This window comes from Electrona antarctica (assembly GCF_951216825.1).
Source record: "Electrona antarctica genome assembly, chromosome: 14".
In the NCBI taxonomy this organism is placed as follows: Eukaryota; Metazoa; Chordata; class Actinopteri; order Myctophiformes; family Myctophidae; genus Electrona; species Electrona antarctica.
The window spans coordinates 18,702,011-18,715,973 of record NC_136795.1 but is presented as its reverse complement, the minus strand read 5'-3'; the positions used below and the strand labels follow the sequence as shown (position 1 = coordinate 18,715,973).

At 41.0% G+C, this 13,963-nt stretch overlaps 1 protein-coding gene across 2 annotated transcripts; it reads right to left on the bottom strand.

Annotated features, from left to right (window-relative positions):
* Positions 1-3,847: 3,847 nt before the first annotated feature.
* prmt1 (protein arginine methyltransferase 1) lies at positions 3,848-11,701 on the bottom strand. Of its 2 annotated transcripts, none has more exons than XM_079519606.1 (10): positions 11,563-11,701; positions 9,848-9,934; positions 9,552-9,707; positions 9,210-9,273; positions 8,462-8,604; positions 8,081-8,168; positions 7,283-7,398; positions 6,136-6,286; positions 5,521-5,642; positions 3,848-4,937 (listed from the first exon to the last, which is right to left on the bottom strand). In XM_079519606.1, the coding sequence occupies exons 1-10, from the start codon at positions 11,668-11,670 to the stop codon at positions 4,854-4,856; spliced, it is 1,119 nt and encodes a 372-aa protein (XP_079375732.1). In that variant the 5' UTR covers positions 11,671-11,701; the 3' UTR covers positions 3,848-4,853. The 2 variants fall into 2 exon arrangements, with proteins under 2 accessions (XP_079375732.1, XP_079375731.1); XM_079519605.1 differs by having other exon boundaries at positions 9,848-9,943; positions 11,563-11,696.
* Positions 11,702-13,963: the final 2,262 nt, after the last annotated feature.

Below are 13,963 nucleotides of genomic sequence, written 5' to 3'. Positions count from 1 at the left end.
TGAGTTGTAACAGTATTTCTGTATTGTAGTTGTAATACTTTTACTTAAGTAAAAGATCTGAGTACTTGATATTGATATTTCCATCCAACAGTATTATGCTACATGTATTTTAGTGACAGTAATTAAAAGAAGCTTCTGGCCACTCAAGCCAATCAGTCAGATGTTCTCTACTCTTCCTAGACTGGATGAATGAGGACACCTGGTGGTTGTTACTAGTTACTGCATTATGTCACAAGGATGGTTGATCATTCCTGACTGGCTAACATGAAGGAACTGTCTTTATTGACATAGCACATGTCATAAACATGACCCAGTAGGCGTACCACAAACGAAAAACAGTCCAAATGTAATTCTGACCCCTCCACGAAAAGGCCTCGTTGTCCTGACCCCTTATCTATCATTTATACATTATGGATAAATACTGTGGACTGTTTTTCGTCTGTGGCATTATTATCAAGTTGTCCTAACAAAGACTTCCCAAATAATCTCAACTTTGCATTTAAAGTGACATTGTTACACAGACACCAGACAGACACAGATGGGATTTAAAAAAAATGTTTGTTTAACTTTGAATCTGACTCATGACCTGTGCTGAATGTTATCCCCTCTTTGACTCTTCTACACAGAAAATCCTTAATACACTGTGTGGGTATTATACTTATGGCCCATAGAATAGATAGGAATTAAGTGTCCTTCTTCCATAGGCTCAGATACATTGCTGGAGGACTTGATAACACTTATAATGGCACTTCAGTGGGCTCAACAGAGATGATGCTGGTAGACAGTAGACAAAATCCTGTAGCTAATAAACTGCTCTATAGTGTATGCATTGTATTAACAATCATACATTCAGGATTTCTAAATGCCACTGTAGTGTTGCCTGGTTCATTGACTTCACCTGGTCATGGTAGTGTATAATATAGTTATACTGTCTATGTTGCTAACTGTTCAGATATTCACTAGAGTGAGAAGAGACAAATAGCTGTAAGCTGTGAACCGCATGGAATCTACTTTAAGAATAAAGCATAACAGTTTAATGTGTATTAACTTGTTGAAATCTACCTAATGCAATATAAAGATAAAACATCTCAAATTACAATCCATTACTTTGCAGCTGACTCAGATCATTGGATATTGTGTGCTCAATTATGTATTTATATAAAAATCAAGGCCATTGTAGGGTTAAATGTTACAGTAGCAGATTTAGACATGAATTATTCTGTTCAGATAAATGTGATTGCACATATGGAGCTCAATGCCAGTAACCCAGAGGAAAAACAACTATTGACTGCAGAAGAGGAATCATTATTATATTTAATTCTGTAAAAAAAAAAACATAAAATACACACTTTTAAAATATATACATATGTGACCTGGGCACTAAGGCCCGGACACAGAACACCAGACTAAGCCACCCTGGGAGTTTCACCCAGAGAATATATGATAACACATTGATACACATTGAATGCCCAGGGTTGAAATAAAGGGGATCAGAGACGTGCGTTTCCAGTTATACAAAATATATTGTTTTGTTTTATTTATAACTCAAGGCAGAATAAAGATCAGGTTAGAATAGCCTACACATGTATTTATCAGAGCCGCCATTGGACTGGCCCATAGTGGCCCCATGAAGTGAAGTTGTCAGACGACAAACTAAGGTGGCTAACGTCGTGTCCATTTCCAGGCTATTCTTTGGCTTTGCAAGCAGCTGGTAAAAATCCAAAAACATGGAGAACAGTGCTGAAGAAGTGGAGAATAAAAAATATACACTATACAGACCACGAGTTTTAATAGCTTTATTGTTTATTATAACTCATGAGCGGGCTCTCATGAGATTATTAGCCATGGTTCAACTTCAGTCTGTGTTTTGGGACTGCTACATTTACAGAGCAAACGGTGTACATCAATTATTATGTTTCAGGGCTTATGAGATGTATTGTTATACAGTTGATCTTGCATCTGTGAATGACTAAAATGTAATGTACTAAAATGTTTGCTCAATGTAGAATACATAAACATACAATGCAGCATAATTATTCTGTCTGTGTTCTAAAATTACACCATCAAAAGAAAGGAGTTTGAAACACTTATTATATGCCTATCAGGAATATTTTCAGCAGAAAACAAGATCAACTCGATGTAAATGTCAGTAGCAGAATGGAACGTAAGAATACTATCAGGCAATGTGTTTTATAAACCGCCCATCTATGTTTAAATTAATTGTATTACTAAAATCTGAAAAACAAATTAAGTACCTACAATACAAATAGTATCTACAAAATGGGTGCTTTTCTGAAAAATGTTCTTCCAGTTCAAAAAATAAATGCCTTTTATTGCCTGCATTGTATACTGTGTAATTGTGTATTGTACTGTATATGCTTTTATTGTATAATAATTATGAATCTGTGCTCCATAGTCCATACCATGTGAACATGGTCGTGAGTTAAATAAAATGATGATGAGAGAGAAAAAACATTGCATTAAAGGGGGCATAAAAGACTGGGTCTCGCTGTATTACTCAGGCTGCACTGCAGTGTCTATTCACAGGCGCGAACCCACTACTGAGCGGCACGGGGGCTTTGACCTGCTCCGTTTCCGACCTGGGCCGGTTCACCCCTCCTTAGGCGACCTGTTGGTCCCGGGCTCCCCCAGGAGCACCATATCGATACCGAACTTAGTGCGGACACCCGATCGACATAGTCCACTGCAGCTCAGAACTCCTGAACTCAAACGATCCGCCAGCCTCAGCCTCCCAGTAGCTTGGATTACAGGCGCACGCCACTGCACCCGGCGAGAAGCAGAGACACTTATTGGGCTTTTAACTTTGAGAGAAATTACGTCATTGATAATACTGCACCATCTAGCGGTGAAAATGGAAATTGCCTGTGTTGAACCTGTGGTAGGTATATGAACCATGTCCATTCCAGTATACTATGGCATTGGTCATTTCAACCAGTGGTCCTTGGGGGGGTTCCAAGTGGTCCCCAGTTGAATGATGGAGAGTTGGTAACCAAATGGACCCTTATAGATCTTTAACTCTTGTGTAAAGTGTAAATTAAACCAAAAAAAGTGTAAATGGTCCATTTGGTTTCATTTACACTGGGCCATAAATGAAAGGGTCCATTTGGTTTCATTTACACTCTCAAGAGTAAAATTATTGTTAAACATCGGCAATACTTAAGTCTACACAATTTGAGAATGTAGAAGAATTGCTATTTTTTTTATCAACGTGTTCTGTTGCCTGTTATCACTCATTGTGGACAAACTCTTATTATCCAGTGAGAACAAAATATAAAAAAAGTTAAATCTTATCAAACACTTTATAGACAGATGTGAGACACACACACAACCCTATATCACCGCATCATTGCATCTTGTTAGTTCTCAAAACCTATTCCTTTGAGCAGTGAACATGTAGAGCATGTCTGTTATACATACATACATACTGTGATTTTGGGAGTCCGATCTGTGGCTACAAAATCGGGAACTAATCACTGTTTCTAGCAAGAGTGACCTGAGCATGGCCAGGGGCATCAACAGCCATCAATATTGATTATTCCCAGACTAATACAGGCCCTTTAACATTTCTGAACTCCTATACAGCAAATATATAGTTTAAATCTTATAGATGTGGGTGGGTGTCTACATGTAAGATTTATTAGAATCTTTAAACCACTCATTCCAATTCACATCACTGACACAGCAAAACAATTATTCTGAAGGGTTCTGGGTTTTTTAAAACATGCAATTAATCCAACTACCAGATTATAATTTGAAGAAATGTTTGATCCAGAAAGCAAGCCTTTTCTGGTCAGTTCAACTCTCCCAATAGATAGATAAAAACAGATTTTTCCAGTTTAATATTTTTTATTAGAAAAGCAGCAAAAACAAGGACATAAACAAAAGAAAACATCTGAAGCCAATGGACTGTAACTGAAAACAGGCCTGGAGAACCATATTGGGGGATAATTTGACAGCTACAGTATGTGGTCCATTTAATTTTTTAATAACAGGGGTGAAGATACATTTTGTCTTAAAAACTATAAGGGTCCATCATTTATCAGCAACTCATTACAGCAGCAACTCTTGTTAATGGGCCAGAAGGGGGAATCATCCCTTTTTAAACACTAATGCCCGATTTATAAGTGGCTGTGCACCGTGTCAGATTTGTCTGAAAATAGCAGATGCACAATGCATGTTGGCTTGTAAATCTGCCATTTTCAGTGTACGCCAGCACACAACCAAGTATAAATCACCCTTAAGGAATTCAAAAATACACAGATGAAGACCATCTTATGGTCAGACAGGGGCACCAGACACGGGTCGAGGAGGCGCTTCTTACAACCAAGATGAGAACGGGAGTAAAGACAGGGGTAGAGGGATGGGGGCAGTAGGGTCATTTGTCAACAAGGTCCATGACTATACAGCGGGGGCCAAAGTGACTCAACAGTAACGCTATGTACAGGCAGGTCATGGTGGGGGGGTCAGAGTATGTGTGTGTTACACATGGGGCTCAAGCACAGGCCAACGTCACATGTAAACAGAAAAAAGATGCGCAGATTTCACCGCGTCAAACAAACAGTTTTGGGGGGGGAGCGACTATTGCACAATAAATTGCCAGAGTACACAACTTTGGCCCCATACGTTTGAAAATCCTTTTGTTAAATATACTCAACATCTGAACAAGTAACATTACACAAAGCCAGTCTTAAAAAAAAAATGTTTTCTTTTTAAGGAGAGAAATTCCCTCTCCCACAGACACACATACACTCTGACCCTGTTGTCTCCTTTCACCACACCCCCTTCCTCAAAACACACACACAGAAATACACATGGGGATGAACAGGCATGTACTAGCGCATCCTGTATTCTGAGGTCTTGGACACCTCACAAAGCTGACCCTTGAAGTCGATGTCTACGGTGAAGTCCAAATCTCTCTGCAAATCAAAAGACAGAATACGTCAGAATTTTCCAAACTTTAGATATGGACAGTAAATTCTGTGAGGGACAAGAAAAAGCACGTAATACAGCAGTTTGACGGTTTGCAAAAAACACAAAAGAATGCTAGAAGGATAACCCAGATATGCATGTTTCCATTAAGGGTTGATTAGAGGCAGACTTCGTCATAAACCAATCACGCTGTGACCTTGTGGCTCTGATCATTCCAGTGTGTGACATGTCATTTAACAAGCACAAATTAGGCATTAGGCTGCAAGATTCAACAGCAGCTAATAGGAAACAAGACAATGAGGATCTACAATAAAAAAAGCTGGACAAAGGCAGATGCGTGAGATGTAATCTTATTACTAGGGTAAACTGGCATTATTGTCGCATTTATTTCAGTTAATGTTACCAATCTAAGGCAAACTGGCATATTTGGTCACAAGCAAGTAAGCCAGCATTAACAACTCTCATGTTCTAAAAAATAAATAAATGAAAATATTTGCCAGTCATCATTAAGACTGCACAGTGCACACATCAGTATCACAAGAAATCATATCCGAGCATATGTGGTCTTACGTTGTTCTTAACATTTGGCTTCATATTGATGGTGCCGAAGATCTCCTCCCCAGTTTTAACTGTCAGGTAGTCATCCAGGTAGAAGACGGTTTGCTTCCAGTGAGTGTATGGAGAATCAGGACCTGGAAAGATATAGAAGTTATCGTAAGTTGGCTGGGGGGGGGACAAAATGATTAGCCAATCAGCACAGTGGTGCTGATTGGGACATTAGCCAGTTTGGGAGGGGCTGGAAGGAGTACCACGGCTTGCGATTGGGTGAGACAGACCATCAGTGGGGTAGGGAATCTAGGGATAGCTCCGCCGTGTTCATTGTAGGTGGGAGGTGGGGGGGGGGGGGGGGGGGGGGGGGGGGGGGGAGATTTATTATTCTGTGCAAACTCTGACAGGGCTGAGTCGGCTTGAGCCACCACTGAGAGAGCTTAAACGAGCAAGTTTCCACGTTGAACGTTGGGCCCCTCCGTCGCGGTCTAAAACTATAGGTCAAAAGTCCCTCCCACCTCATGTTAATCCAAGGAAGAACAATGGCAACCACAATTTGATTGACACTGAAAAACACCCGTCTATCTGAGGATAACATGCATTTCTGCATTGGGAAAAAATAAATCTAAAACCTACTAGTGGAGAACCCTGTCCTCTTGTGGCAGCGTGTGAACTCTATGTTGAAGTAGGTGACCAGGGCGTGAATGTAGTCGTTCCTCTTCACCTGCAGGCAAAATGGTGAGGTGAAGGACAGGTCATCGATCTTCACTGTGTAGATGTCCACTTCCTGCGACAGACAAAAAAAAACATGAGGAACAGTGAGAGACCCAGCGAGTAGGGCTGTGATGGCATAGACCGAAATGGGAGACTTGCTTTTTCATTGTGATAAAGAAATCTATTTGGTTACATTTGTAAACTCAAAGCAGCGGTAGAAAGTTTCCTATAAGCTTTTCTATGAAATGGGTGTATACATTGTGTCTGAAACAACCACAACACCTTCTTGTGTATAATGTCAATGGTCATTTCAGACCAACTACTGGTTGGCTCCCACTTTTAATAAAGGAAAGTTAGCAAAAGTTGTGACAAATCTGCTAAAAGAAAAAATGCTTACCAGTAGTTTTCCCCCCCACAAAAGTGTTCATAAAGGTGTCTACCACCACCTCTTAATTTGTTCCAACCCAACTCCCTTGGGAAACTTTGAGACAGCTGCTGAAAGTTGGGGTACCATTAACAACTTAAGTAGCATGTGACGTGTCAAACTAGGGTTTTTTCATGATTTTGAATCCATTGCAAGCATTAGTTTTGCACGAAAAACACTCCTTGGGTTAAAATGGCCATGGTCCGGCATCACAAATGTGATGAGGCAACCACATTTGGGCAAGTGGCTATGGCCGAAATTAGCCAGTGTTTTTGTGCAAAACTGCAGCAGTCACAAAGTTTCGCCAAGGGAGTTGGGTTGGAACAAATTGAGGTGATGGTAGAAACCTTTATGGACACATTTGTGAAGAAAGCTAGTCGTAAGCATTTCTGTTTTGCAGATTAGCCACACATTTTCCTAACTTTCCCTACCTATTTGTCTCGCAGAATGGCCTCAGAAAAGTTAAACGCTTCTCAACTTTGCCGCACCACTTTTTGCTGGCTCCGCCACTGCAGATCACTCCTCACCATACACAATACATTGATCTGTGCCATTTTCTCAGAATGCAGAATTAACGCTGCTGAATTCACAGATACTGTGGTAGGTCTTATTGTAGTCCGACAGCACTTCGAATCAACCACCCACCTTTATGAGACACGCGCTGCTGACCAACTGCTTTGGGTCCACCACATCCACCAAGGGCTCCTTGATAGCTACCTCCTTGATACAGGACATATCAAAGCCATACACGTTCTCCCACCCTATGAAGAAATGTTAACACATGAGATTGATGCATGTGGGTTCCCTAGGTCTTGTGAATTGAAAACTGGTGACAGAATTCCTAGGCTACAAATATGGTGTAGTGGAAATTGTTGTTTCATCAGCTAAACTTAACTTCTTTGCTCAGATCTGTACATTTGAAGATGCTGGCAGCTGGCGTTACTCTCATTTGCAGTAGCCAAATGGATAATTTACTCTTTGCTCATGTTCCATCTGGTCAATAAATGTCACTAGTGGTGTTACCGTTTATAATACTTAGGGGGCAGCAGTGGACTTGTAGGTAGTGCTTGGGAAATCGAAGGTTCCCGGTTCAATGGCGGCCACCCCAAGTGTCCATGAGCAAGACCAACTACTCCCGATTAGCAGGTTGATGCCTTCCTCCACCATCGGTGTGTGAATGGGTGAATGTAATGCACATTGTAAAGCAATTTGGAAAGGCGCTATATAAATGCACCATTTACTTCAAATATTATATTATTTAACCAGGAGGGTCAAACATGGACTTATTTACGACTTTATGACCGTATAATATAATCTGCCTTTGTGGTCCAAATGAGGTGAAGCTGGGTTCAAATGTACAACATCGTAATTAAGCCCGTGTCTACATGGCATGCGTTAGCCATCCCAGCACATACCAATATAAGTAGGTGAAAGGACACTCACAGTGGATTTTGTAGTCCTTGTACTGTCTATCTTCAATGGCTGTGACATAGAGCGTAGCCCGGTCAGGGAAAATCAGGCCATCTGGTTTCTGTTAAGAGGACGAGAGAGTTCAAAGAATAGGCATGAGAGAAAACATAGACAGTTAATACACTTAGGGACAACACATTCCCAGTCTATTCAGAGGCCTGACATTTGGCAACAGCAGTGTGGAATTCTGATACAAAACATCTAGACGCTGCTTAGCTGCCAGCCCTCCTACACAACCAGGTCATCCATGTAACAAACATTCACATACAAAAGCCAGTGGTGCCCAACGTACAAGTTTCCAGGAGAAACTTGCTCCTGCAAGTGTATCGGGACTATAAAAAAAAACACACATACCAGCCACTTGTCTCTGGCATAGATGACTGTGTTGAGCATGGACTCATAGAAGAGACAGTAACCCATCCACTCTGAGATGATGATGTCAACACCCTCCACTGGCAGATCCACTTCCTCCACCTTGCCCTTGATGATCGTCACAACTACGAGACAGAAGATGAGCGTTCAGTTAAAGTTCAGAAACATGTACACTCGAATGATATATGAACATGAGTAGGGCTTCAGCTGATCAATTATTTTCTTAGTAATAATTCACTTGCATGAAGTTGAGTTTTTTTTATATATATATATATATATATATATATATATATATATATATATATATATATATATATATTTCAATGAATCGATTATATATTTCAATAAATCGAAGCTCAAGTGTTAATTTATTTTGTCGTACGTTATCCAAAAATAGCGAAAATAAACCCTCTAGATCAGCAATTTTTCAAAACTTTTAGCCAATTAACAACATGCGGAAAATAGGGATTAATAATGAATCTGTCAGTTTGTTAAATTATACATCGATACGTTTTGAGGGGCGCTAGCCCCTCCTATCCAGCTTTGAAGGTTTGTGTAAACAAACATTGAAGACAAAAGTGTGTAAACACAAACATTGAAGACAAAAGTGAGGACGTAAATTGTGATTGGCCAGAGATGATGTATGATGATTTGATTTGAGTTTGATTAACTGTTGCAGGCTTGCAGCCCTACACAAGTCATCTGGCAGAAGGCTATAAGACCTGCTCACCATCATCCATCTTGTTGGCCTTGACGATTTTCACGGCATAGTCAGAGATACTGCTGCACTCAATCTGCACAACACAAAGAAACAAGGTCTTACTGCATGTTAGTGCAACATGTCAGTTATGTCATATCCACAGGGAAATAAACCTCATGACATGACTATAAACAAGCATAGCAGGCTTTCCTGCGCTATTTGTATCAGACATTCCAGACACTACCAAACTTCACACATGACTCCTTAAATATAGCAGTGTAACTTCATGGGAGATGCCGATTAGAAGCAGTATAGAGGGCTCTTTTATACAGTGATCGGTCTTTATGATGAACATGAAGAAGCATTACTTACCCCTATGACCTTCTTGGCGCCGGCCTTGGCAGCAAACATGCAAAGGATACCTGTGCCACTGCCCACATCCAGCACGACTTTGTCCTTGAACAGGTGCTTGTTGTGGAACATCGAGTTGCGGTAGGTTAGGGTGCGTACCTCGTCTTTGAGCATCTCCTACAGTAGTGATGAAGAGGACAAGAACACAAATGACCCTCGTGCTATATACAATTTATATGTTCAGATGATTACAACACACATTAGAATACAGTAAAAGATGAAGCTGTTGCTTTTCATCTTTAGCTACGAACAAGTACCTCATGGATGCCAAAGTGGGCATAGGAGTCAAAGTAATAGTCCTTTGATGTCATGTCTTCCGCAGCAGGCTTGGCAGAGCCCTCCCCCTGAGAAATCTCACCAAAGACAGTCAAAGTTATAACCAGGTAAAGGGTGAGACCAAAATTTCAGACCAGTAATGGAAATGCAAATACCATCTTACAATCTTTGTGCTTGAGGCAATCAAAGTGACAAATTTGATTTCCATTCCAACATGATCCATTCAGATACAAATATAACTAATCGTGTTGTGATGATGACATTTGCTAATTGTGTCTTTGATCTCACATTTGGTCAGAAAGTGGAATAATTCCACAGAAAACAAATCCCATTATTACTATAAAAAGGGGCCCCACTCCTGCTCTGATGTGATTTTGCGCGATTCATTATATAATTCATTGTCAAATTGAAATTGATTTGGACAAAACTACCAGTGTATCGTCACTGATGTAGAGGGGCATTAATGAAATGAGCAGCAGGGTGCCCTGTCTCCACTTATCTAAATCAGTGCATCTAGTCTACAGGTTAAATGAGTAATCAACTCGTAAAAATAATAATTGATCAAATAAAACTAATTGTATAATGAGTTTAGTGATATCCACTAGTATGTGTAATAGCGATGTGGTCTTTAAAACTTTACCAAAAAGTCAATACTCATCTTTTTGATCTTATGCGATTAAAACGTATGCATGCCTACTAATGGATAACCGGCATCAATTACTAATAATATTTTATTATCGTATTCTGGCTCCATATGAATATACCGGTACACGTACATAAATGGCGCCATAGTGAGGCCATTCGACTTACAGGTCAGCTAGATCGTACATAGTAACAGACAGTTACATAACCCAATGGGTTAGCTGAGATGATTCAACTTTTTCCCGTCCATGCACAAAAGGATGGGAGCACATGGTTATAAGTATGACAGAGGCAGGCCGCCTTCATACATTAACACGTATATGCTCGTTTTCTGCTCTAGCAACATTTTGTTTTAATTAAACCATATTCACATTCCTCATTGACCTCAAATTCTGAATCTGAGCCATAACAGCCAACTCCCATTGTGACATCCAAGTTATTGGTAATCATGCTATGCTAGCACCAGTTAGCGGGACCAACAGGCTCTCACCGTTAAACTCTTTAACATTTCGCGTCAACATAATATCCCATAACACGCATGGCCAGTGAGACGCACGTTGACGTCCACCGTTCTCTGGGTGGTTAAATAGCACTGTAATGTAACTATTGACCAGTACTGTATGAGCATGAGGCAGCATTTAGTGCTGCTAACCGGCTAACACATTAGCCCCCATGCGGTCCCAGCAGAGTTATGAACTGAATCAATGGGTGTGATTCATTCAACACAATGAACTCTCAAACCTGACCCATAAACATTAACATCGATACACGGCTTGAATATTACGCACAACATACATTGACTTACACTTGTTTGTGTAGTTAATCACATAATAAAATATGGATTGAGGTAAAACGAACATTACATGGGTCTCTGATCAAGTAAAATGGATGCTTCGTTTCCAAGTGCGTATATGCGGCGATCCGCGACCACGATCCGGTGTGACAAATCCCGACATTTGTACTGTAGCAACAAACCGCTACCCTTCCAGAACTCAATTATTCACCATGGAAATACGTTTTGTGTTCGTGAGAATCGTTAATAATGTGGACTTACCTCCATTGTGTCTGCTGTCTCCGCCATTTCGGTCTGCTGTGTGTCTGTGCGGAGATGGAAAAAGCATGCGGACCACACTTGAAAAGCGCCCCTCCAATGCCCGCCCATTCAAATAAAATATGATTTATAATTGGATGGATCTTTTAGACTCCACCTATAGTTTCAGAGGAATGAATGTTCATTGGTTATTTTCTGTTGAGCGCAATCTCGCGTTTGGGACTACTCCATCTCGCGAGAGTGTCGCTTGTCAAAAAGAACAGACTGGTCAAAATGCTAAATCATATAAAATGTCAAAAACTGTACTGTAAAACTACCTATTGCCATTATAATGTTGTATACTGTCATGCTGAATAATCACATGCTGTCAGTATTTATGTTCAGTGGTTGAATTTAATTATCCTGGCTGCTTCTACATGTAAAGCTATACTGTTGCAATACGTACAGTATGTTGTCTGTGTTACATGCTGCCTAAGTGCACTGTAGGGGGTTGCACATTCTGACACCAATGTAACGTTTAGCTAACCTGACTAGGCTGACTCCGCCAGATTGCGGCAGTATTGACTGAGTTCACAAGTTCCCTCCTGCCTGCGGGAAGCAGGAGGAGGAACTCACTGTAAGGTTAACGTTTAGCACCCCAACCTGGAATCGCGCACTGATCTCCAACTCAACAGACCAGGCAGGCAACAAGCCACGCCAAGAGAGATAGTCTAGGGTTGCACCACCTCACACTAAGTTTAAAGTTCAAACTTAGCCTAGCTATAGCCTAAATGGCTTTTTAGTAATGCAAACGTCTTGACTTAAAAGCCATAAGCTATAACTAGGCTATTGGCTCGTGTTGTTTAGAATTTGTACGGGTTTTCTATGGGTTACTGCAGTGACTGCACTGACTGAACCCTAGTTTCAGTGTAGGGGCAATGGGAAGGTTTTCACCGGCGCAACGCGTTACTGGCATCTCCTTTGAGATAGGGTGAGAAGTCACGTGAGAGAGACTCGGAGTAGAGTCGCTGTTTCTTCACCTGGAAAGGAGCCAGCTTGTTTGGGCATCTGGTTAGGATGCCTCTCGAGCGTCTCCCTAGTCCCTAGGAAGGTCCTTGATGTACGTCCCACTGGGAGGAAACCCTGGGGCAGACCAAGGATGAGATGGAGGGATTATATTGACTCACTGGCCTTGGAACGCCTCGGTATCCCCCAGGAGGTCGTTACTAATGTTGCTCTGGAGAGGGAAGTCTGGAGCTCTCATGGTGGAGCTGTTGCCCCCTCGACCCGACTACGGATAATCGGTTGAAGATGGACGGATGGATGCAAATGTTTGAGAATGATTGTGTGAAAGGAGCTAGAAATGTGCAGACCATTTCAATGTTTTCAGTCAGCTGTATTTGATTGAGCAATACATTTTGGTGGGATATATTACGGTTTCACCCAAACAATCTAAAGGTCACAGCCTCACATCCTATTCCTATGCCGATGACTTATTGTCAACTTAAAGATAGTTTTGGTGTTGAATAATACAATGCAATGCAGTCCCCCACACATGCTTCAAAAAGTCCACCATTGTGCCTGTATTCAAGAATGCTTCCCAGCGCTGGCCTGCAATTATACTATATTGCTATTATGGTTGCTTATAAGCTTTATCTTTTTGATTGATTGATTGATTTATTACCAGTTTGCAGAATTACAGTACATTTCAAGTACAACTCAATACAAAAACTGTTAACTGTGAGTGGACGTCACCATAAAGCATTACACTTGTTTACAATAGGGCCCACCATTTTCAATTAATCAAAACATAGACGTACAAATATACACTTCTATATAGCCAAAAATAGGAAATCATCATAGAGGAGGTAAAAAGGGGGAAAAACATACAGTGAGGGGGAAAAGGGGTAGGTGGGGGATTCAGATTTTACGGGGCCAGTTTCGAAATGCAGGCGTCCGTAGGTGCCCTTTGAGAGCAGTTTTGAAGGAGTCAAGGGATTTGCATGTCTTAATGACTTTTGGTAGAGCGTTCCATATTTTGGTGGCATAGGAGCACAATTAATTTAGTCCCTTGTTTGTGCCGAATCTGGGTTGCACATGGTTTGTTGAACTCCCTCTGGTGTTGTGGGTGTGGACTTCGTTGACATTAAGGAAGTATTTAGACAGGTGCATGGGTATCTTGGTGGTGTAGCGAATCTTGTGATGCTGTACTCTGTTGTCAACCCTAAGCCATTCCAGTCTGTCAAAGTGGGCAGGGGTGAGGTGGGTTCGGGGAGTGAGGTCCTGGAGCCTTGCTTTAAGGGCCTTAGAGGTGCTGTGGTACCATCACCTATAGTTTTACCACATAATTGTTTTACCATCAAATATTTTATAGCCTATACCGCCCCTATAATATTCATGATGTTTAGCTTGTAAGAAAGTAGGC

What these genes read in the sequence shown, in the direction of transcription:
- prmt1 (XM_079519605.1), bottom strand. Translation starts at nt 11,670, where the DNA reads ATGGGCGGGCATTGGAGGGGCGCTTTTCAAGTGTGGTCCGCATGCTTT. An exon ending in GAGGACAGGGTTCTCCACTA is followed by an intron (nt 5,643 to 6,135) that starts GTAGGTTTTAGA and finishes ATATCTTTCCAG; the next exon opens with GTCCTGATTCTCCATACACT. An exon ending in AGCCAAATGTTAAGAACAAC is followed by an intron (nt 4,938 to 5,520) that starts GTAAGACCACAT and finishes TTTGATTTGCAG; the next exon opens with AGAGATTTGGACTTCACCGT.